General features: G+C 38.3%; 2 protein-coding genes across 3 annotated transcripts; both read left to right on the forward strand.

The window, feature by feature from the left end:
• The first annotated feature begins 132 nt into the window (after window positions 1-132).
• On the forward strand, window positions 133-5,582 carry pfdn5 (prefoldin 5). The gene is made up of 6 exons (XM_020923228.2): window positions 133-269; window positions 1,579-1,681; window positions 1,757-1,788; window positions 3,125-3,199; window positions 3,282-3,387; window positions 5,106-5,582. The coding sequence occupies exons 1-6, from the start codon at window positions 204-206 to the stop codon at window positions 5,174-5,176; spliced, it is 453 nt and encodes a 150-aa protein (XP_020778887.1). The 5' UTR covers window positions 133-203; the 3' UTR covers window positions 5,177-5,582.
• A 1,125-nt stretch (window positions 5,583-6,707) lies between these two features.
• Window positions 6,708-20,505, forward strand: larp4ab (La ribonucleoprotein 4Ab). Of its 2 annotated transcripts, none has more exons than XM_020923220.2 (15): window positions 6,708-7,065; window positions 8,933-9,071; window positions 9,718-9,974; window positions 10,589-10,725; window positions 10,923-11,026; window positions 11,624-11,734; window positions 11,813-11,866; window positions 13,165-13,392; window positions 14,067-14,164; window positions 15,110-15,274; window positions 15,831-15,882; window positions 15,971-16,135; window positions 17,256-17,377; window positions 17,455-17,614; window positions 18,637-20,505. In XM_020923220.2, exons 3-15 carry the CDS (start codon window positions 9,742-9,744, stop codon window positions 18,985-18,987), a joined length of 1,980 nt encoding a protein of 659 aa, XP_020778879.2. In that variant the 5' UTR covers window positions 6,708-7,065; window positions 8,933-9,071; window positions 9,718-9,741; the 3' UTR covers window positions 18,988-20,505. The 2 variants fall into 2 exon arrangements, with proteins under 2 accessions (XP_020778879.2, XP_020778878.2); XM_020923219.2 differs by having other exon boundaries at window positions 6,710-7,065; window positions 17,452-17,614.
• The last annotated feature ends 672 nt before the right edge of the window (window positions 20,506-21,177 follow it).

The following is a 21,177-nucleotide window of genomic DNA, read 5'->3' on the forward strand; positions in this document are numbered from 1 at the left end:
TTGAAATGAGAGGTTTATATTTGGTTTACAGAGGATTTATCAGTTCATGTTGTAAAGGAGAACCATAGATCCATGAGGAAAACCTGTGCAAATGTGATTCCTATGTGATCTCAAATATCACCACAAGAGGGCGCCATTTCCTGTGACGCACTCACCCGGAAGCTGTAGTTCGGGTTCATCCGCCTCACGCTTTCACCACCAACATGGCTGTGAATCTGACAGACCTTTCTCTGCCTCAGTTAGAGAGTTTAAAAACCCAATTGGACCAGGTAACGATACTGCGTTTCTATTTTCACTGCACTAATACAAAAGATGTGCACAGAAAGTCGATCAGATAAACGCGAGCGGTGAACTTTGCGATGCCACTTTAGCTCCTTGTGTTAGCATGTGTGGGCTGTGTCCATCCTGATCTGCTCCACTTCACCTGAACAAGAATCCCATTTAAAACACCAAATATCAAATAAAGACGCTGATCTTTAACAGATAATTACATTAAGAAGGGTAACAAGTTCTTATGGATTAGTTTACAAAGTATAACATGAATATTGCATTACATGGGCTAAGTTAATTGGATCAGTAATTTATATTCTTTACTCATGTATTTATTTTATGTGTTTGCTTCTGTTTTATATTTTCTTCTATGTTTGCCCTTTGGGTTCACTACGTTTATAAATATAAAATGTCTTGTTTGTTGGTTGGTTTTATTTTACATACATATTTTATATTTTATATTCATTTCTCTTCTCTTTTTTTAAAATTCAAACATACAAGGTGTCCCAAAAAATTTGACATCATTTTGAAGGCCACTCATTTTGGCAATTTTTGTTGAAATAACCTCAAACTGGTCAAATTTTATATGTAATTAAAGGCAGTGGTAGACCATCATCAACATCAGAAGAAAAGGTCGTGCAAGTTTGTGAAAAACTCTTCGCTACAAAAAGTCTGTAAGGAGAACAAGTTTGAAAACCCAGATTCCTCGAATGACCGTTTCTCGTACCAGATTCTTTAGTCCTGCATAAACCGATCTTTCCTCTTTACATTTTTGGTGCCAAGTCCAAATTTGTTGCCAGTTGTGAAGTTTTGTATTGAAGCTGCACAGTCTTGGGTGAGTGTTTGTGAGCAGATTCCAAGACACAAAATTAGTTCTCTTTGGGAGGGAATAACTGAGAATCTTGATCTGTTTCTTTACATTTTGTGAAAATTTGAAGTTATTTCAACAAGAATTACCAAAATTATTGGCTGGCGAAATTATGTCAAATTTTTTGGGACACCCTGTACATTGTTGTTGTTTAAATTAAGAGTAATTTGTTTGTTTTTATGTATTACTTTGCAAATTATAACATTAATATTGCATTGCTATATAATTATGAAGTCCTTTGTTTTTACTGTACGGTAGTATTTTTTTAATGCAATTATCTATTATTAATTATTATTTATGGGGTTATATTTTACTACTTTTTGACCTGCTTGTCTTGTACTGTTCATATCATTTACAAATAAAATATCTATGGATTTTCATTTATTTAGTTTTTATTAAATTTTAAACCCTGTCTAATGTTATAATGATGCTTTTTTCAGGAGACAGAGTTTCTGACCTCCTCCATTGGGCAGCTCAAAGTGGTACAGACAAAGTTTGTGGAGGCAAAGGACAGTCTCAATGTCCTGAACCAAAACAATAAAGGTGAGAAATACTACGTTCATCAAAAGGCACTTTAGTTCCCCTGTAATTATTTTTTATTCTTTGTTCTGTTTGTAGGAAAGGAGTTGCTCGTTCCTCTCACCAGTTCTGTATCCTTGAAATGCCTCACTCATTCACCCCGACTTCTGACACTGACTGTACTAACAAAAATCTAAACAAACATTTAGCTCCAGTGATAGTTACAAGGCTCTGATGTAATCTTCGTCAAATGTAAACAAACAGACACATTGATTATTTTACAGGAATGTTGGGCTACTCAGTTGTGATTACAGTTTCTGCTCCAATCAATGAAAAATTCAGATTAACACGAGAGGTGTCCAATGCTTCGCTGGGGCATACAAAATCTAGAAAATGGCAGCACATGTGTTAAGTTAAATTCAAATCTTAGCACAAGGTGGCCTTTACTTACCGTATTTTTCGGACTGTAAGTTGCACTTTTTTCATGGTTTGGGTGGTTCTTGCGACATATATATTAAAATATATAATTTCACATGTTTGTTATTTTCACAGTGACGACTGCGAGAGAGTCTAGCCTTGTTTGCCATGTGTGTCTACTACTATTACTCCTGTACCACTGAAAATGTTAAATTTAAACATCAAATTATGAAGACAACTGAGAAAGACTGAACATAAATGCCCCCCAAAAGAAAATCATATTTTGCAGATTACAAGCTGCGAGTTGTGAAATCTGCAGCTGAACACGGTAATCGAGCAGCAGAAAGCAAGCTTGGAGTGAGAGAGAAGCTTGTGAGAGGCTGACAAAAAACAGAGGATACTCTGTAACTGCAATGAAGAAAACAAAAAAAGCTAAATGTGGGCTAAAATATAGATGGCCACAGCTAGAGAAACACCTTCACAAATGGGTGCTTGAATAACATGCTGCCAGGAGAGGCTTGTCAACGGTGTAGTTACGTCTCCATGCCCAGGTAGTTGCCAAGGTGATGAATACAAATGACTTTGCGGGAGGACCTTCCTGGTGTTACCGCTTCATACAACGCAACCGCCTCTATCAGAGCACGGACAACGATGTCCTAAAAACTTCCAGCCATTTTATAAAAAAATAACCCCCCCCCAAAAATTGTAGTCCAGTGTGACTTGTATGTTTTTTTCTTGTTCATTTGCATTTTTTTGCTGGTGCGACTTTATAGTCCGGAAAAAACGGTAGTAATGTAAAAATGAACCATGTACAAACCTTGAGGCACACTAACAGAATCTATTAAGTCCTTTATTGCCTAATGACGGACGTGGTCTTTGTCAGGGCAGGAGAATAAAATAGGGCACACAAGCGTCAATAAATACATGAAAATGAGTATAAATGAGATCATGTGAGTAAATACAGCTGGAGGATTGAACAATAAATCCAATATTACCGCAGTTTATGAGTTATGACTCATTTATTATTTATTATCTTGACTCTTTCTTAAGATGTACGTTCCTGGAAGATTGAATGACGTTGAACATGTTTTAATCGATGTTGGCACCGGGTACTATGTTGAAAAAGTAAGTCGTCCTCTTTATAAAAATGCATTCCCTTTGTCTCTCTGCTTAATATAAAACTGTGCCTTGTACCTTGTGCCTTCAGAATGTGGAAGACGGCAAGGCTTTCTTCAAGCGGAAAGTAGATTTTCTTACAAAGCAGATAGAGAAGATTCAGCCAGCCCTACAAGAGAAACACGCAATGAAACAAGGCAAGATATATGCTCTTTATTCTATGGGTGGTTTTGTTTGTTATTTTTGCTTTAGACTTATATATTTGTTATTAAGCTGTAGCTGCTCTTTCGCATTTTAGATGTGTTTTGAGCTTTTAGAGAAGAATCTACCTTTGCCACTCCAAAGTTCCAAAGGTTGTGATGTCATCTGCATAACCTCTGTAGAAAGTTAGGAAATCAGTCAATCACATTGGCTGTGTTGGAGATACGCTGAATGATAATACTGACTTTGTTGATTATATTTAAACATATTGGAAAAAGCTACAAAAAGAAGTATCAAGTACCCTGTGTATTTGCTTTGTTTTCTATGTAGTATTTCATGCGCAGTAGATTGTGTTCATGTTCTTTTGAGGATGTCATGATCTCAGATGGTGGGCAAGGGCCTTTTCTTTTTATTTTGAATGAAATATCCAAAATAGAAATTTGAAAAACTTTAAACCATTATCATTCTTTGTTCATAAACTTGACATATGAATTAATCTTATGGCTTTCAACTGACAGCAGTCAATTCACTTGTGCTGAATAATGGTACGATTGTGAAAAAAGGCAGAGTAGGCAGAGTAATTGCAGAGATATGAACCATAAACCAGGTCACCACATGTGCAATCTGAATGTTACACAACAAAATCCACCTGAGAATTCTGACCTACCCTCCAGCTCTCTTTAAACTACCGTATTTTCCGGGCTATTAGACGCACTCTTAAGCCTCCAACCCCGTCAAAAAACAACCGCGCGCCCCGCAATCCAGAGCGCCCCATACAAGAATCCAGTCGGGTGTCCCATCATGACTTCAGCCTTCATGACTACAAAGCCGCAGAACACGCAAACACACACCGAGCAGACAGCGACCCCACAGCGAAACACACAGGCAGACACACTCATCACTCCACGCCGACGAGGAACGGAACAGAGGAACGAACCAAAAAAGCGAGTGCAATGTGCCACTTCTAGACAGAACTGAACAACTGAGTCACTGCGAACACGACAACAATCCAGCGGTCCCAGACAGCACCCTCCCTACACGCCACAACTGAACAAAGCCCAGAGTCACCGTGAATGCGCCAAACAAAGTCCCACTAACCCATCCAACTGTTGTGTTTCCTTTAAAGTCCGGTGCAGTTAATTGTGAAAAAAGTTCGAAAATAGACCATTTAATGACAGTGCATCCTATAATCCAGAGCGCCTAATAGCCCGGAAAATACAGTACTTGTTAAGTGATGATGTCGATTCTGAGTCCAACATGAAACTTCACAGCTGATTTCTAGTTTTGTTTTTGGTTTCAATAAGATTCCTGCATTGTCATTCTTGATTCAATTTTATGAGTATATCATTTTCGGTTGAATACGTGCCTCTCCTCCAATGCACCAGAGTTTTTGTTCCTTATTCATCAAACAATAAAGAATTACCTTTTCAACAGCGTATGTTTAACCACAAACCTGGAAGTGACGTCACACTTAACTACTCTAATGTCACTTCTAGGTCCATCATCAGATTGTAAACAATGAACGTTTATAATTTCTAGCGAGTGTTTTGATGAATAAGGAACAAAAACAAAGCTAGGAATCACATGTGACATCCCCAGTTGGACCCAGAAGCATTACGTAACAACTCTACAGGGATCCCGCAGTGCCGTGATGTCATGATGGTGTAGTATCTTTGTCGTCTAATTATGTTTTCTTCTTTTTAAACCTTTTCAGCTGTAATGGAAGTAATGAGCATGAAGATCCAGCAACTCCAACAGAGCCAAGCAGCACAAGTCAAGGCGTAATACGGGCACGGATAGCTGTTGAATTAGTGTGCAACTTTCTGTTTACTTTACTTCACATGAGGTCATCAAGGCTCCGTTCACATTTGCACACAGTTATGTTTGGATACTTCAAATACACAAAGCTAAATGTAGACAAAAAGACTAATACTGAATCGGGGAAAAAAAACATAAATTAATTTATCTACACAAATGTTATTACAAAATTATAGGACAAAAAAGTGCCCAAACATAACACGAACACAACACATCTGAATTGGGACTAAACCCGGAACAAAACCTGAACTAGACCAGGATTAAAACGAGTCTACAACCAGAACAAATGTGAATGTACCCTAGCGTTGCATTTCAGAAGCAAACAATGAATGATTATTTATGTTCTCTTGCCACAATAAATGGATTAATACAAGTTTTGAGCTTTTATTGTGAAGGATAACAAAGGGGATAAGATAAAGACATGTAACTTTTCTGGTGTCTGGCAAAGCATTCTCTACTTGCTTGTTTTCATGAAATGTTTTACAGTATAGCATTAATCTTATCTTGCATTTATTCAAATACAGGACTTTTAACTGCTCAAAAATACATGGTGAGGTGGTTTGCCTCTCCACAGACCTAACCTTGGGCCTGCATGCCTCCATAAAAAGTTTAGAAGAGTTAAAAATAAATGGGGAGTTGAGCCATTTGACGGTAGTGTTTGAAATATACTCTGTCATGAAAAACTTTGGCTAATTTATTGCCTATATACAAATGTATGTTTTATGTGGGGGTGTGTGCAAATATATAACCCAGTTTAATTTTGATTTCTAACATTGCCTGGAGTAATGCAGTGGTAGTAAATGAAAAGAGATCATTTCTTTACAAAATCTACAATAACAGATTACTGCTTTGTGCGGTACATCTGTTCTAAAGCCTTTAAATGTTAAATATGTAAGAAAGATATTTTACTACAACCCTACTTTATCAGAAAATAGAAGTCAAAGTGGCCCTTAATGGACTGGGTATTTAAAAAATGATGTAACTTTTAGGATTTTAGCTGACTAATATTGATCTTCTCTCTAGAAAAATACCCACTTAGCTGCAGTTCTGTGTTCAAAATGCATTATTGATAACAGAGGTCAGTGCCCAAGGGTAAAGGTCTTGGATGACTGACTATAAAGGGAAGGGGAGTGCACCAACTTGGGAAAAAAAAAAAAAAGTTCACAAAATGACGCTATACCTCATTTACTCAAATTTTACTCGATTTTTACTGCAGTAACTTTTGGATTTCTATACCCCTGTTGCTGGTAATAGGTTTGCTGATAAGATAAGCATTAGTAGCTGTTAGAAAAAGTGTGCCTAATAAAATGGACGTGCGTAAAAGGACATTTAAATACCTGTTCATGCGTTTAGTTGGGTAATGTTGTGCTATTTTTCAGTTTTGAATCGTTTTATGTCAATTGCAGGCACTAGAAATGTATTTTTATCTTTTTAATCTATATATAGTCGTGCTAGTGCTTGTTGTGGGGGAGGTCGCTGTTACTACGTTGCGTCGTTGGATAAAGGCGGTCAGACGCACACACGGCGGCGCAGAGGACACGGCTTCTGTCACATGCTGCGCTAGCTAGGATCTTTACCGACTGGCTAAACAACTACTTAAAAACAAGAAATGCTTATTCAAATAGTCGCCATTTCGCTTGTATCGTGAGTACACCGTGATTGAAAGCGAGAGTTTGCGTAATTTCGTTGCTTGGTTCGACGATCTGCGGTGCGTTTTGGAGTTACCGAGGAGACGACATACGGTAGTGGGAAGGCTGACGTGACTTTGAAGATAACTCAAGATAAGGCTTAAAAACGACAAGCCTACGACTTTTTGGGAGTAATCGACAAGAAAAGAAGATAGTTCGGGTATCATGGTGAGTATTAAGGCCTCAAAATGCTTAATTACGCTCCGGCTAACGCACGCCAACAACCTGTTTGCGCCCTTCCTCGTGTTGGTACCGAGACTGGAACACGTTGTCCATGATGTAAACTTACATGAATGGAAGTTGCAATTTAAAACGAAGGACAACCGCGCGTAATGTCAAATAAAATCGAACTTTTAATCGACACATCTGGTAACTTGAGCCCCACTTCCTTAAATCTATCCAAGGTTAGCCAAAAAGCAATTCGGGGCGGTTTAAACTGGTCAAACGGCAAACTTCGGCAAGATAATGAAAAAGCGTGTTTGGTTACTAATTAACACGGCCCCGGGTGGAAATCTAAGAGACAATACCTGCGGATTTGGCTCGGTACATGTGATTGAGTGCATGAACAGTGTGGTGAATCATAATCTGTCTTCGTAAAGCTAGCGGTTACACAACTGCTGCTAAGTGGCTTAATATATTTACTGCAAGTCACTCCGCTGGGCTACTCTAATGGGAACCGTGTATTTGTGCGTATTCCGTAAATTCAATGTGGAATTACTGGAAATCGGTCTGTTTTTTTTAGTTTGTTTTATTTTTTGTTGCTTTAGCTCAGTTTCATCATCATGCCACACGTGAGCGCATGGTTCGGAGCATGGTGGACAGCCGTGCCATGTGCTTTGCCATTATAACACCATAGGAAGTCAGGTTTGCGTCGATATACTGGTTGCTACTGCACTGTCACCGCGGTTTAAATGCGTCTTTGAGCTACACATTGCTGCTAAATGCGTATTTTTAAAGCGTATTTGGGTTTAAAGGTGGACTGAAGCTCATAATAGCCTTGAAAGGATGACAGGTCAAAATGCGCTCTCGTTGGAGTTACGCACGTTGGAGGCGGGATTAATGCTGGTGCGGTACTTCCTCACTCGTGACCACAGAAGGCCAATCACAACTCTGCTTCGTGTTTGTGGGAGAAACGTGTTCAAGGCCTTTTTTGTGTTTGCAAAGTTGTCAAGAATAGATTTATTACTAATCCTGTCAAGTGTTTGTATAAGCAGCCGAAATGATGTCAAAGTTTACAGTTGGGTGGATGATTCAACACTTAAATTGCACCATGTAACGTTGGAGAGTCTGCTTATCTCCACGGATAAGTTTAATGCCATACTGTGGGACATTATAGGTTGCTTTTATCAAAATTACAGGTATAATATTGTTTAAAAACTACCTTTTTAAAAACATGTCGTTTTACTGTGAGCGACCCAGTTGTCCACAGATCTGACCTGTAACTTGGCCCAGTTATGGTACTTGCTTGTCTCCACGGCAATAGAAGCTACATGGGGATGTTATTGATTCAACGGTAATGGCAATAAATGGAGACAAACAAGTGGTGACCCCTCTAGCAGAAAACTTTCTTACAGTTCACTTTAGGTCAAGGTTAGGACATAATAATATGCAAAGGATCTCCTGGCAGGTTGGCTGTGGGACTGCAAAAATTAAAATAATCTGTTTTGGATTGTTCACTAAGGTGTTAATGTCAGGCTCAATTAAATGTTTTTAAAACCTGCAGATAGGTTTTTCTCATTCTCAGGGCTGAGTCTCATGTTTCAGCATGTAACCTAGCAACCCAACTAAGGGCTCATGTGAGGCTCATTCTGCTTTCTGATTGGATAATTGTCTCAAGTTTACAACATAACAAATTTATAACATATATAAATGAGCCATCACTTTTTTAAAGAATAAATCTGCATTAGAATTGTTGACAGTAAAAAGCTGTATTTGATTTAATGATGTTTACCTTGTATCTTGGGGCACAGATGGTTCAAGTTGCTGTAATTTAAAATGACAGTCCTTTTAACTTTCAAACCTTTATTTTGTCCAGGTCACGACTCAGGGCACCAGTCTGAACCCGAACGCCCAAGTGTGGCAGGAGGTCCCCGTCCTTCAGCCTGACTCTGTGGAGGTCACTGAGGACTCGGCCTGGATCGGCTCCTACCCTCCTCCCATCGACTTTGTTGAAGGTACAAACTCATTTGTCATATCTCATTTACCTATTAGTATTCTGTTTAACAATAAACAATATCCAAAAACACCAGCGCAACGGTGCTACTAATGGCTGTTTTGTTCCACATAGACATTTGCAAACTTGTCTGCCCAAAACTAGACAGGAAATAAAGGCCTGTACTTTATTTAGGTGTTTTACACTTGTTTTGGACTTTCAGTCAAATATTTGTCTTGATCTTACCACCACTCCTTTTTTGATAACCAGGAATACAGAGTTCATTCATTCATTGTATTTGAGCACTTTGGTTTCCCAGTATACAATAACAGGAAAAATAACTGGGCAATGCCCAATAGGCAGTAAAAAATCTTGGAGCTTACTTCCCTTCACATTTTACATTTGTGGTAATGGCTGTTTTATTGAAATAAACATGAGTAATAAAATATTTAAATGGAGGAAGTGTGAACAGAGCAATGGTGACTTTCCATGTGAAGTTTTTGATCAATAAAGACAACTTCACCTGAAAAGGTGGTCTAAAAAAAAAAAAAAGTGAGCAAGTTTTAGGAGGTTTGTTGAAGCAGTTAGTCCCCAGGCACAAGTTTTATAAAGGAACACACACCCTGCAGTACGTTCTGGTACTGAAGTATGTTTTCCTTTGTTTTTAGATTATTCGGAGTTTCCTTCTCCGGATGGAAAGGACTTCGGTTTGGTGTATCCTGACGGCTCAGACTACGGCTCTGATTATGACCCTGCTTGCCTCAGAGGTGATGGGGGGCACGTGCGACTACCCTGACCTGGGGTATCTGGTGTTTGAGCCTCAGTACAATGGGACAGTGGAGGAGGAGGTGATCACAGATAAAACTCTGTCTGAAGAAACCCTCAGGGAATCTCTGAAGAAACAGCTGGAGTTCTACTTCTCCAGGTACAATCATCATAGAAAATGGTCCATGTCTTTGCAGTTCTCTACCTAGTGCTCAAATGAAACGCATTTTACCTTGTAGTTTTAAAAACATGCAAAACAGAACGAGTTCATTTTAAACAGCTTGCAGTGGTCCAAAGTTACTCTTCACTTACCTTATGCATTCTGAGGATCCTAATTATTCACCACGATGAGTTTATAAGTGATTTTCTCAACTCTCAGAGACCAGAGTCGAGTATTTTTCTCAAATACATGGAAAAATCACGTACAACATGGGACCAAATACTGTTGGGTGTTCCAAAGGATTCTAATGGACATTTCCTGTGATTTTTTTATTTTTATTTTTTTTACATTTTTATCCAGTTCAAATGTTTTGACTTTACAACTTAAGTGTAATTCTGAGATGCAAACATGGCTCCAATTGTATATTTGGTGTAACGTCCATCTTGTCTATTGTTATTTGCCATATTTTGTAGGTGTTGAAATGATCTATCCAACAGTTAGAGCGAGTTATTGGTTTAGACTCTTAATCTCAATCTTAATTTATACTTTTGTTGTCCAACTATACAGAAAACTGCATTATAGCCTAGCCTTTAACTGTTTGTAATCTCCTGCAGGGAAAACCTGTCCAAGGACCTGTATCTAATTTCCCAAATGGACAGTGACCAGTTTGTGCCGATCTGGACCATCGCCTGCATGGAGGACATCAAATCTCTGACCTCAGACCTGGAGCTCATCGTTGACATTCTGAAAAGTAAGTGATGAACTACAGTCATTGTTCTTACCATACGCGCCGCGTCCCCCACCCTAAGTCTACAGTCAAGATTATGTACTAAGTCAATATTGCAATAGCTTCTTTAGCAATATACTGCAATTCTTAATTTGTGGTGACGAGCCCAACCCTATCTGCATCTCAAAGATAAGTTTAATAATGAAATCTTTTTGTTGCAGCATCTCCCTTGGTCCAGGTTGATGAGTCTGGTGAAAAAGTTCGACCCAACTACAGCCGCTGTATCATCATCCTGAGGGAGGTGCCAGAGACTACTCCAGTCGAGGTGAGCCCATTTCTAATCTTAAAATGCATATAACAGATTTTCAGATTTTTCTAATTCTGACTTTTTTTGGTGGTATAGTACCTGTGGTTAATATTTAATCATAGTTTTACATCAGTTAAGTGGAAGTACGTGGCAAAGAAGTTGGAAAAGATGTCTAAAAATACAGGAAGTAGCAGCGAGTTCTAAAATGGAACCCCTATCTCATCAACACGGAAAATTCCAAATCCAATCCCAAATTTAGATAAGCTACATAAAAGGAAGGCGTTTTTCTGGCAGTTTAAACCTTCATTCAACAAAATAAAGGTGTTGTCTGGTTTAACTGGTTTAATCATAACTATTGTGTAATTTTGTTAACATTATGGTCGCTAGGTAATGTAAATATGTAAATACCTACGTATATTGTATTTGTTGCTCATGTCCAACCAGGAAGTAAAATGCTTAACTTCACTAAAATCAAAAGACTAAATGTATAATTATGTCAAGTATTGTTTTACAGTGAAATGGCAGGTTACACTACGCTTTTCACCAGGAGTCTAATCCCTGTCATTTTGGATTGTTAAAATGACGTTATCCTTCTGTGTGTGTTTATTCTCGCAGGAAGTCGAAGCACTTTTTAACAATGAAAACTGCCCGAAGGCGTTGAGTGCTGAGTTTGCACACAACAGCAACTGGTACATAACCTTTCAGTCTGACAATGACGCACTTCAGGTAAATGTGACTTTTATTTTTTTAAACTTTTGTCACTGGAGCAATTAACGTATGTGATGTATTATTGCTGCTGTTTAGGCTTTGAAATACCTGAGGGAAGAAGTCAAAGTCTTTCAAGGGAAACCAATTATGGTAAGTTCATTTGTTCATGATGGACTTTTTGATGCAGAATCATTGGTGTCACGCTCTTTAATACAGCACTGACTCTCTAAATGTTCACAGCTAGTACAATCAGTAACTGTTGATTTTTACTGTACACCCTTGAAATACATGTAAAAACATTTAACCCAAGCCACAAACCCTAAAGGGGCATAAGTTTTTTTGGTGGAGGGTTCCACAAAGCAGCAATAAAAAGGCCTGTATTTAAATGAAAGTTGGGTTTAGGAAAGTTTTTATCATGCTGTGAAACATTCCAGGGAGAACAATGACATTTTCAGGAGGCGAGCCACATAATTTGCATAGAGTACCTTTAACCATTATGTTGTTAAATTCTAACTGGTGCCGTTGAGTAAAGTGTGACCAGGCAATAGGGCCGCAGTCAAATCCAAATTGCAATTTAAATGGACACGATTAGCAAATTGCATCAGCTGCAGTTTTGAAGTACCATCATTTCTTCCACAGATGACAAAAGATCCTGCATAAACACGAACTGTAAACAAAACCCAGACTAAACAAATGCAAACGAAGTAATGAACTTAAACTTTCAGTCACAATTCCACTAGACTGTAAACCCCCGGTGATGATCAGTATCGCGCTTGGAAGGACCCAGATGCACTGTTTCTGGCTGAGGGGAGCTTTGTTTTCTAAACTCTCTCCTCCTCTCTCCTTCCTCCTCCATCCTAACTTCGGCTTTTCCTCATCTTCCTCTCCTCCCCTCTCCCTCTCCACTCCTCCTCCTCCCCTCTCTAGTCGGTACATTGTTTTATGGCCTAATGACCGTGAGATTATGAGATCTGAGGGGACAAGGGTACAAGTGGTTTTCATGATGCTCACACGTTATAAAGTTGGACAAGTGGAAAGTAAAAGATCTGGAGGTGGCACGTCACCTGTATGATTCCTTGGAAATAGAAAGTTCAACCATACTTGGGAACATTCCATGATTCCAAGTGCAAACATTTCCAAGTTTGCCATAATGTGGTACTGTGTTGCAGCCAAATGAACAACATTTTCTTGGAACCAAGCAGAAGGGGCCCAACTCTCCGGGTCCCCTTTAGAAATTGAGATGATAAACTCTTGAGTATAGAAATACAAAGTTTGTGGAGATGCAAGCCCGTTCACTGTAAAGACTCATGCGTTTCAGTGCTACAAAATGAGAAAAGGTGTTTTGTGGCTAACAAGGTGCATACTGTGGCTTTAAGTGGGGTGTTTACCTTTACACCTTTCACAGCTCTACAGGGCCCTCTCACCAGGTATTGTCTCTGTCTTTTCAGGCTCGTATCAAAGCGATCAACACGTTTTTCGGTAAAAGTGGATTTCACAGCGTCGACTCGAGCGTGTTCTCTCAGCCCCCTCCTCAGACCCAGACCCCTCAGCCTTTCGGGAGTCCCGTGTTCATGGACATGCAGCAGGTGTACAGCCCACAGCAGCAGTACCCCGTCTATCCTGTGGTGTCTCCCTCCTGGAGCCCCACACCTGTGCCCTACTTTGAGACTCCTCTGGTGAGAATGATTTTACTTTTAGACATTTCAGGCTTAAAACATCCAACTCATCTGGAAATAATTTGGTAGCTGCTTTCATTGTCATTGTTGGGGTTGCATTATTTTGCCAGGGGGTGCTGATCTGTAACCTGACTCACACCAGACTGATCTATGCGTCCCCCTGAATTGAGTTCTTCACATTATCAATCTAGAACGGTTCTACATGTAACATTATGACAACTCGTTGATGACTAGTTAAATTTTGGCAGCTAAATTTTTCTTTCTCAGATTCTCCATTGAAATGAATGGGTTTCCTGCTTAACCGATAGTGCCACCACAATCAAAGTTTGGTTGTGTTGCATTTGGAAGCAAAAGTGGGCGGGGCGGCATAAGGTCAATGAGGACAATAAAGGAGACATATTATGCAAAATCTACTTTTATTGTCTTTTAATGGTGTTCTCTTATCATTGGCTTACACAAAGTTGCATTGGTTTCATTCATGGTTGAGTACTCGCTTGTACTCCAGGTCATACATGTTGGTCCTACTTGCATTTTGGCCAGTTGAATGCATGAATATCCTTTTGTAATCCTCCCTAATCTATATTTTTTCATTATTAGGGCCAGTGTAAGTGGTATAATCTTTTAAAGTGACATTGACAATTAACTTATCCTTTTTGTTTTGTTGTTTTGTTTAGGCCCCTTTCCAAAATGGCGGCTACATGAATGGATACAGAAGCTCAGGAAACTATAAGGGAAACGCGCTGTCTGTGAATGGCCACCGCCCAAGAAGCAGGTACGGCTTTATTAAACCTTTATTTACACATCGTATTGGGTAATACTGTAATATGGGTATTTAAATTCTTCTGCCATTATATTGCGTATTGTAGTTAGTTTATCCACATGTTTGTTTTTCTTTGGGTTGGTCCCAGTTTAGAACTACTGTAGCAAATGTTGTCCTACTTTAGACCTGGTTTGGATCTGCTGGTTCTGATGAAAACAAACATTTACTTTGGCGGTCTTGGAGTAGCGTTTTTCTGATGGGGAGGGGGGAGCAAACTTATTTGTTTCTGACCATAAATCATATAGACTTTGACTATTTTTTGTGTGTGAAATGGCCCCGACTCAAATTTCTCCCTCAGAGTCTTGCATCTGCTCCAAACACATGATTTTACTGACAGAGGATTGGCTGTAGACCTCTCCATTCTAGACCCAAGATGAACATTGGCTTTTGAAATTATGTATTGAATCACTTCAGATTTAAGTCATGGTCTTATGGTCTGGTAAAGGGCTGTACAGTTAAAGCTACACTATGCAACTTTCTGGAGCAGGCCCTCCTCCAAAGCGAGTCAGGTTTATGGAGATGCAAGAGTAAAGACACACGTTTGTTTGTTTGTATTTTTTTGCTGAAATTTTCAGTGTAATAAATGCAATCAAAATGAAACATCAAAAACCTGCTTTTATTTTAGTCTATTTCATGGGTTGAAAAATTGAACTCCTCTTTATGCATTGTAGTGTTATCACGATATAAAATGTTCAATGTTATATCACTAAAATTAAATTCAGTTGTTTGGGGTTTTTTTCTCTTTTCTTTCAGTAGTGATACTTGTTGAAATGAGTATCTAGTTTGGATACTAGTTTTAGTATCTGACTATCTGTCTATATAACTCTAACACTCTGATAGTTCACACTGGGTAGTCCTGTGTTTGTGACCGTGTTGTTGGTTTTTTTGCGGTGGCAGAAACCAGGGCTACGCGGGGTCCAGTTGCCTTGTGGATGTCGCTCCTCAGGCTCAAATATCCGGAGCTCCCATCCGACCCCCCACAGACGCCCTGTCGCCGACCTCGTTCAACCCCAAGGACAGCTCTCTACTACCCCCTGTGCACAATGGAGACGGGCGCCCCAGGTAAACACGCCTCTGCTCTTGGGCTAGGTTCAAATAACACTGCAACATTCTAAGGAGCCCATAATTTCAAGAGCATATGACAGGTTTTCTTGCTTTTCTAGTTATTTCTTTGTTTGGTGGGATAGTACCTGTGGTAAATATGCATCATAGTTTTAGATCAGTTTAAGTGGCAGATTGTGGAAAAAGGTAAAAAATTGAAGGAACTAATGCAGAGCAGACCTGTAATCAACTAAAGATATGTCCTGCAACTTGATATGAATGTATGCAAGAATAGAGTTTTCATCGTAATTTATATTTTACCATTTTCCTAGTTTGTGAATTTTGTTGATTGACGATGACAAAACATTTTCTGATTCTGAAAAAAAAAAAAACTACAGCATTAGAACATAGCTGAAAAGATAAATAAACATTAATAGCAACTTAAAATTGTGTGTTATTAGAAAATAAAAAATACATATTGTCTGTGTATGTTTCCAATTTGTGTACAACTATGCTGAATGTTTTTACTGTATATTTTGTAATTTCCTAAACTGAACCATATTTTCTTGGGTTGCAGGAGACCGAACCACAGAGGAATGAGGAGGAAAAGAGAAGATGAGTCAAACACTGTAAGCTCGCTTTGTAAAACCATAATAAAATGTAACCTGAAGTCTAGGTTTAATCATTTACTTAACCTCTGCTCTACTGTCATCACAGAAACCACTTCCCACAGCTGAGGTCAAACCGCCCCCTCCGAACTTTGACCTGGCTGCCTGCAACTTCCCACCTCTTCCAGGAAGCATGGTGACGGCCAAAGAGGGAACGGCTCTGGACGTGTGCATGGCAGACGTGGTGCGCGGCCTCAAAGTGTCCGAAAATAAGGTAATGATGTTGACAGTATGTTTTAAGTGCTACACAGTGGAGAAAATAAAATGCATTATCTGTTATTGACTATTTGACTAAACTTTGATCTTAATAGCGCTGCAACAATTACCAATTTAATTTAACAAAAAAATGGCATGCGTTATTTGTTGTTTGACCTTTTGTGTTGAATTTGTAATGTTGTTTGCTCTGGAATGGCTTTTATTTGACATTGTAGGCCTAATTATTACGTTGTAGAATTCACAGTGCTAGGCCTGAATGATTAGTGAAAAATCTCAAATTACTCTTTTTCCTGACAAGCAATGCAATCACATGTGAGATTTAAAATGGGAACTTGGAAGAGAAATTGATAATTAAAACAGAAGTGTCCAGAAAACTTAACAAAGAGACTGAAATATGAACTGACAAACTAATACAAGAATCACATTTCAGAAGATTTTTGTACAGATCTAAAGGTTAGCGGATTTTCATGCAGAATAAAACGGACAAAGTAAATTGTGGCTCTTCAAAAACTGCAGCTTTTAGTTTTGCTAATTTGGTTAATTCAGATTCAATAATGATTAATTGTGCAATTTTATCCTGTGCTGTCTGTTTGGGCCCAGATAATCCAAATCATATCCAAGTCAAAACTCCAAATTTACCACCCAGTGATCTCCTTTTTGAAACTAATTTAAAGGGGCTCTGTGGAACTTTTCTGGTGGAATGTATGCAGCCTGCTTGGAGAAGTTATTGTCCTGGATTGTTCCAACAGAATGGCATTAAACTTATCTACATGGAGACGACCTGACGGCGCCACCAGGACCAAGTTAGAATGCCTGCTTTTGTCACGAAATATTTGAGCAGTGATTAAATAAGTGCTTGATAAGTATAATGCCATACTGTGGAGCATTCCAGGCAAAGCACCTACCTCTCCATATGGATGTTTTTCGGTCTATTGATTTAGCTGACAGTCCTGGTTTTAGCCTTGATTCATTCCTGGGGAGAATGTCCTCCTTTTTTGGTTCTGGTTCAGGTCTTGTGCAGGTCTAATTCAGCCAGACAAGAGTATTTTTGTAGCAGTTTTATGTTAGCAGTTATACAAATTTCTAATAGCTGTATTTGTTGTTCTCTCTTCTTGCAGAATGGCAGCCAGGAAACTAAAGAGTCTAAACCTGCAGATCAACCAGATGACATCCAGAGCAAACCTGAGGCTGCTTTAAATCCAGTTCCAGTAACACCAGAAGTAGAGCCAGCAACCTCGTGGTAAATATACACATTTATTAACAAGCATTAATTAAACTACATGGATAGAAAATAATTGCGTCTTTTCATTCTAGTAGCGTTTCTGAGTCAAATAAAGATGAAATTGAAGTGGACTCACCAGTGTCAAGTGGAGATTCGTCGTTAGAGACTCCAGTTTCAGAAGAGCCTCCAACCACCACCAGCCGATCAGCATCCACTGTGTCTGCCCCATCCGCCCCTTCTCCCACCTCTGAACCAGTAAGGATATTTATGTCTTTATTTATCTTTGAAAAGCTTTATATGGTGTCTTATCACATAAATATTAATTTGGTTTGTTTATTTGGCACTTGAACTTGGTACATTTTTCATTAAAGATTTGGACATGTTATGAAATAATATCCATTCTGTTGTTCTGATCTAAATGCCTCAGAACACTAAGCTGAGTTGTGAGTTGCCTTTGTGTATGCTTTAGTCATGTTTTTCTGTTGTTAGGTTTGGCTGCTTTATTTGCCATTTGTAATTTAAAACTCCCCGGAAAGCTGAAATTGCACCATAAAACATTAAGGGTGCGGTCACATGGGCCTGTTTTTATCCATGTTTTAAACCAGTTTGAGTCAAAATGTATTCTTGCATTGGTCATGTTTGTAGTCTTGATTTAATCCTAGTTTAGTCCTGGTCAAGTTCAGATTTATTTCCAGGTTTCCTCTCACTTTTGACAGACCCACTCTAAAAAACAACCCCGAAGTAAATAATGGACATGTAATAACATTGAAGTCCAGAAACACTGACAATGTGAAAAGATAACGTTGCAAAAATTATCAGGTGTTAAATCGGGCTGTCACGATAATTACTACATCAGTTTATCTTCCAATACATTTTGGGGTTCAGTATGTATTAGGTGCACAATTTTTTAGAAATAGTGAGGAAATTTTTGCAATTTTTGTGTGATGATAAGGTAAGATTTAAGATGTAGAGGGTAAAATAACTTCTATGGCTAATTATTTATTTGTTACAGCTCAGGTCTTTATGATGCTGTCTATTTATACTGGTTTACTGATATTATCTTGCATTGTGTCAGAGGCATAAAATAGTTTAAATATTATCATTTATTGCAATATTTCTCTGTAGCAATACATTGTGCTTCAGAATGTGTTATCATGACCGGCCTAGTGCTACATCAAAATTCATGTGGGAAGAAACAAGTGAAGACATGTGTGTCTGAGATCAAATACAGTAAACATGTATTAAGAGATCTGTAATTCATTAATTTTGTTTCTTAGGAGCCCAAAAAGTTGAGCTACGCCGAGGTCTGCCAGAGACTCGCCAAAGACCCTCCTCCCGTCCAACCGTCTCCTCCCTCCGCCCCCTCTCCCCCCGCGTCCGAGTCCAACCAGCCCCTGCAGGAACTCAAAGTGAACCGGGTGCAAGAACCCCGTCACAACTCCAACAAACACCACAACGAAAAACCCAGAAACCACCAGCACTCACGTCCATTCAGAGGCTCCCAAGATCCAGAGAGGCCAGGGCCCAAGAACCGCGACAGACCCAGGAATTTCAACAAATCTTTTTCAGGGCAAAGAGGATTTAAACGCAGCGGAAAGGAGCAGAACATCCCTCCATCACCAAAATAGACTCTTGAAAGTGAAATTGTATGTAAAAAATGTGTACATAAGTGTAAATAATGAGATATATTTTCATTGAGAACAACTTTTTCAAATGGTTGTTCCCATGTATAGTATATTAATGGGCAGTTTGCGTTGTCCATTATAGATTAGAATTGGAATTTACTGTGCTTTTGAAGAGCAAAGATGAATTATTTTGTGTCACGGTGCACATTTTTAGACATTTCTTAAATCATGAATTGTCTAGATCTACTGAAAATCATGAGCTAAAGTGTTCTAAGTTTTGAAAGAATATATTGTTGGCTAAATGGTAAAAAAAAAAAAAAAAAAAAGGTCTATATGTCTAAATGAACTGAATTGCGTGTAATTACTTTTTAACAAAGTAATTTCTTGTTGATAATTTAACTTTTAATTATCAAATTGTTTTTTTTCTCTTATCAGTTCATTTTGTAATCAATTCTGATCGTGACTGTAAAGACTATAGTTATACTAGGATATTTTACTAGTTTAATCTGTAGCATAATGTTTGACTTAGCTTTATTCACTAAGATAAAGTAATGTAATTATCATATTTTGTGTGATAAAAAAAAATATTGAATTTCATGTAGCTCATTTTCTTGTCTTTAAAGAGGGGGTATTTTGCAAGTGTATTTGAGCTTTCTGTCATGTTTTAATGTTCCCTCATCAAAAAAATCAAAAACATGCCTGAAGAGGTTTTTTCACCATGCATGACCTTATTTTGAACCCTCTTTACAGTTTGCAGTACGATTCTGTCCAATGCTCAACCTGCAAGTCTACATCACTCATGCTCCCACACGACAATTCTCCATAAATACACAAAAACATGATATAAAATTGTACACTACAACTTCACAAACCTGATGCAATGTGCAGTAGTTTCATTAGCAGGATGCACGCTGATTGTGTTGTGATAGCGCTCTGAAGGAGGAATGACTTAATGTGGGGAGCAGAGACTCAGCATCAAAAACAAAAGTAAAACTTATGAAACATGTTAATACATTGTTTTCAGCAAATAGCATTTTCAAACCAATAAAAGGTAACTTGATCTGAATGTTATGTGTTAGCGGTAAATACCCCCTCTTTATGCTTGTAAATTATGTTTAAAGTCTGAAGTGATTTTACTCATTGATGTATGGACTCTTGTAGTACGTATAGTCAATAAGTTGAGTATAGCTTTGGGTATATTTGTCATAGTTTGAGTAACTGCACTTATATGAATCATAGAAATTATATTTGAAAATGTTGATTACTGAATTGCCTGAGCTTGTGTCACTGTATGTTTTAATCGTTACACTTCTATTTGTAGTGTGTGCGTTTTTTTTGTTGTTTTTTTTTTCCTCTTGTTAATTTCCAGTTACTAGATTATTTTACTGTGTTATGGAGAATTATGCCTCAAATTAAGCTTTGTGCCTTCACCTATATAACATGTTTTTGGATCTACTTGGGCATGACTAGACTGATGCATTGTGTGGATGATTTTTAATTGAGTAAATGTCTGTGTGTACATTCCTTTTGTCTATGTGTTGTCCTTATCATGAATGCTTGTAATTTTTTTTAGTTTATAACATAATCTGATGGTTACAGCACATACAATGGTGCACTATAAAATGTCTACCATTTGCCAGGCAATGAACCACAGTATGGTATATACACATATTTTGCATTTACAGGTATTTTTAATTGCAGAAAAGATGGGTTTGGTGGTCTTAAATTGTATGTAATATCTCCATGGAGAATATATGTTTTTGGACTCTAAAAAATTGCATACTGTCCCTTTAAATTTGGCTGTCTCCATGGAAACAAGCAAACGACTCGATTGAGCCAAGTTACAGGGCAGATTTGTGGAGAGAAGACAAAGTAAAAAAGCATGTTTGAGGCATTTTTTGAGCAAACACTTTCAACTAAATAGCTGCCATATATTTACTGTTGAATATTTCAGACAAATCACCACGGAGATGAGCAGAAAAGTTACACACTGCAGCTTTAAATAATCAGCAGTGCAGGTTGAGTGCTTTTACAGCCAGTGTCCACACAGTCCCAGATTGGTGAGGATTTATGCAGAGTGTAAACACAAGCAACGTTATGTAATTGATGTGGGATTACTTTGCACTTGCCTTGCTTAGAAATCGACACCATTTTGCATTCATTTAATCTAATCCTCTGCAATTAAAGTTTAAA

The sequence above is a fragment of the Boleophthalmus pectinirostris genome, unplaced genomic scaffold (genome assembly GCF_026225935.1).
Source record: "Boleophthalmus pectinirostris isolate CB_2022bp ecotype Guang Dong unplaced genomic scaffold, ASM2622593v1 HiC_scaffold_3, whole genome shotgun sequence".
Taxonomy (NCBI): Eukaryota; Metazoa; Chordata; class Actinopteri; order Gobiiformes; family Gobiidae; genus Boleophthalmus; species Boleophthalmus pectinirostris.

Bases quoted from the DNA above. Each gene is read 5' to 3' on its own strand.
- larp4ab (XM_020923219.2), top strand. From the start codon at position 9,742: ATGGAAAGGACTTCGGTTTGGTGTATCCTGACGGCTCAGACTACGGCT. The intron at 9,975-10,588 runs GTACAATCATCA...AATCTCCTGCAG, and splicing joins CTGGAGTTCTACTTCTCCAG to GGAAAACCTGTCCAAGGACC. The intron at 14,165-15,109 runs GTACGGCTTTAT...TTGCGGTGGCAG, and splicing joins GGCCACCGCCCAAGAAGCAG to AAACCAGGGCTACGCGGGGT.
- pfdn5 (XM_020923228.2), top strand. From the start codon at position 204: ATGGCTGTGAATCTGACAGACCTTTCTCTGCCTCAGTTAGAGAGTTTA. The intron at 1,682-1,756 runs GTGAGAAATACT...TTCTGTTTGTAG, and splicing joins CCTGAACCAAAACAATAAAG to GAAAGGAGTTGCTCGTTCCT. The intron at 1,789-3,124 runs GTATCCTTGAAA...CTCTTTCTTAAG, and splicing joins TCGTTCCTCTCACCAGTTCT to ATGTACGTTCCTGGAAGATT.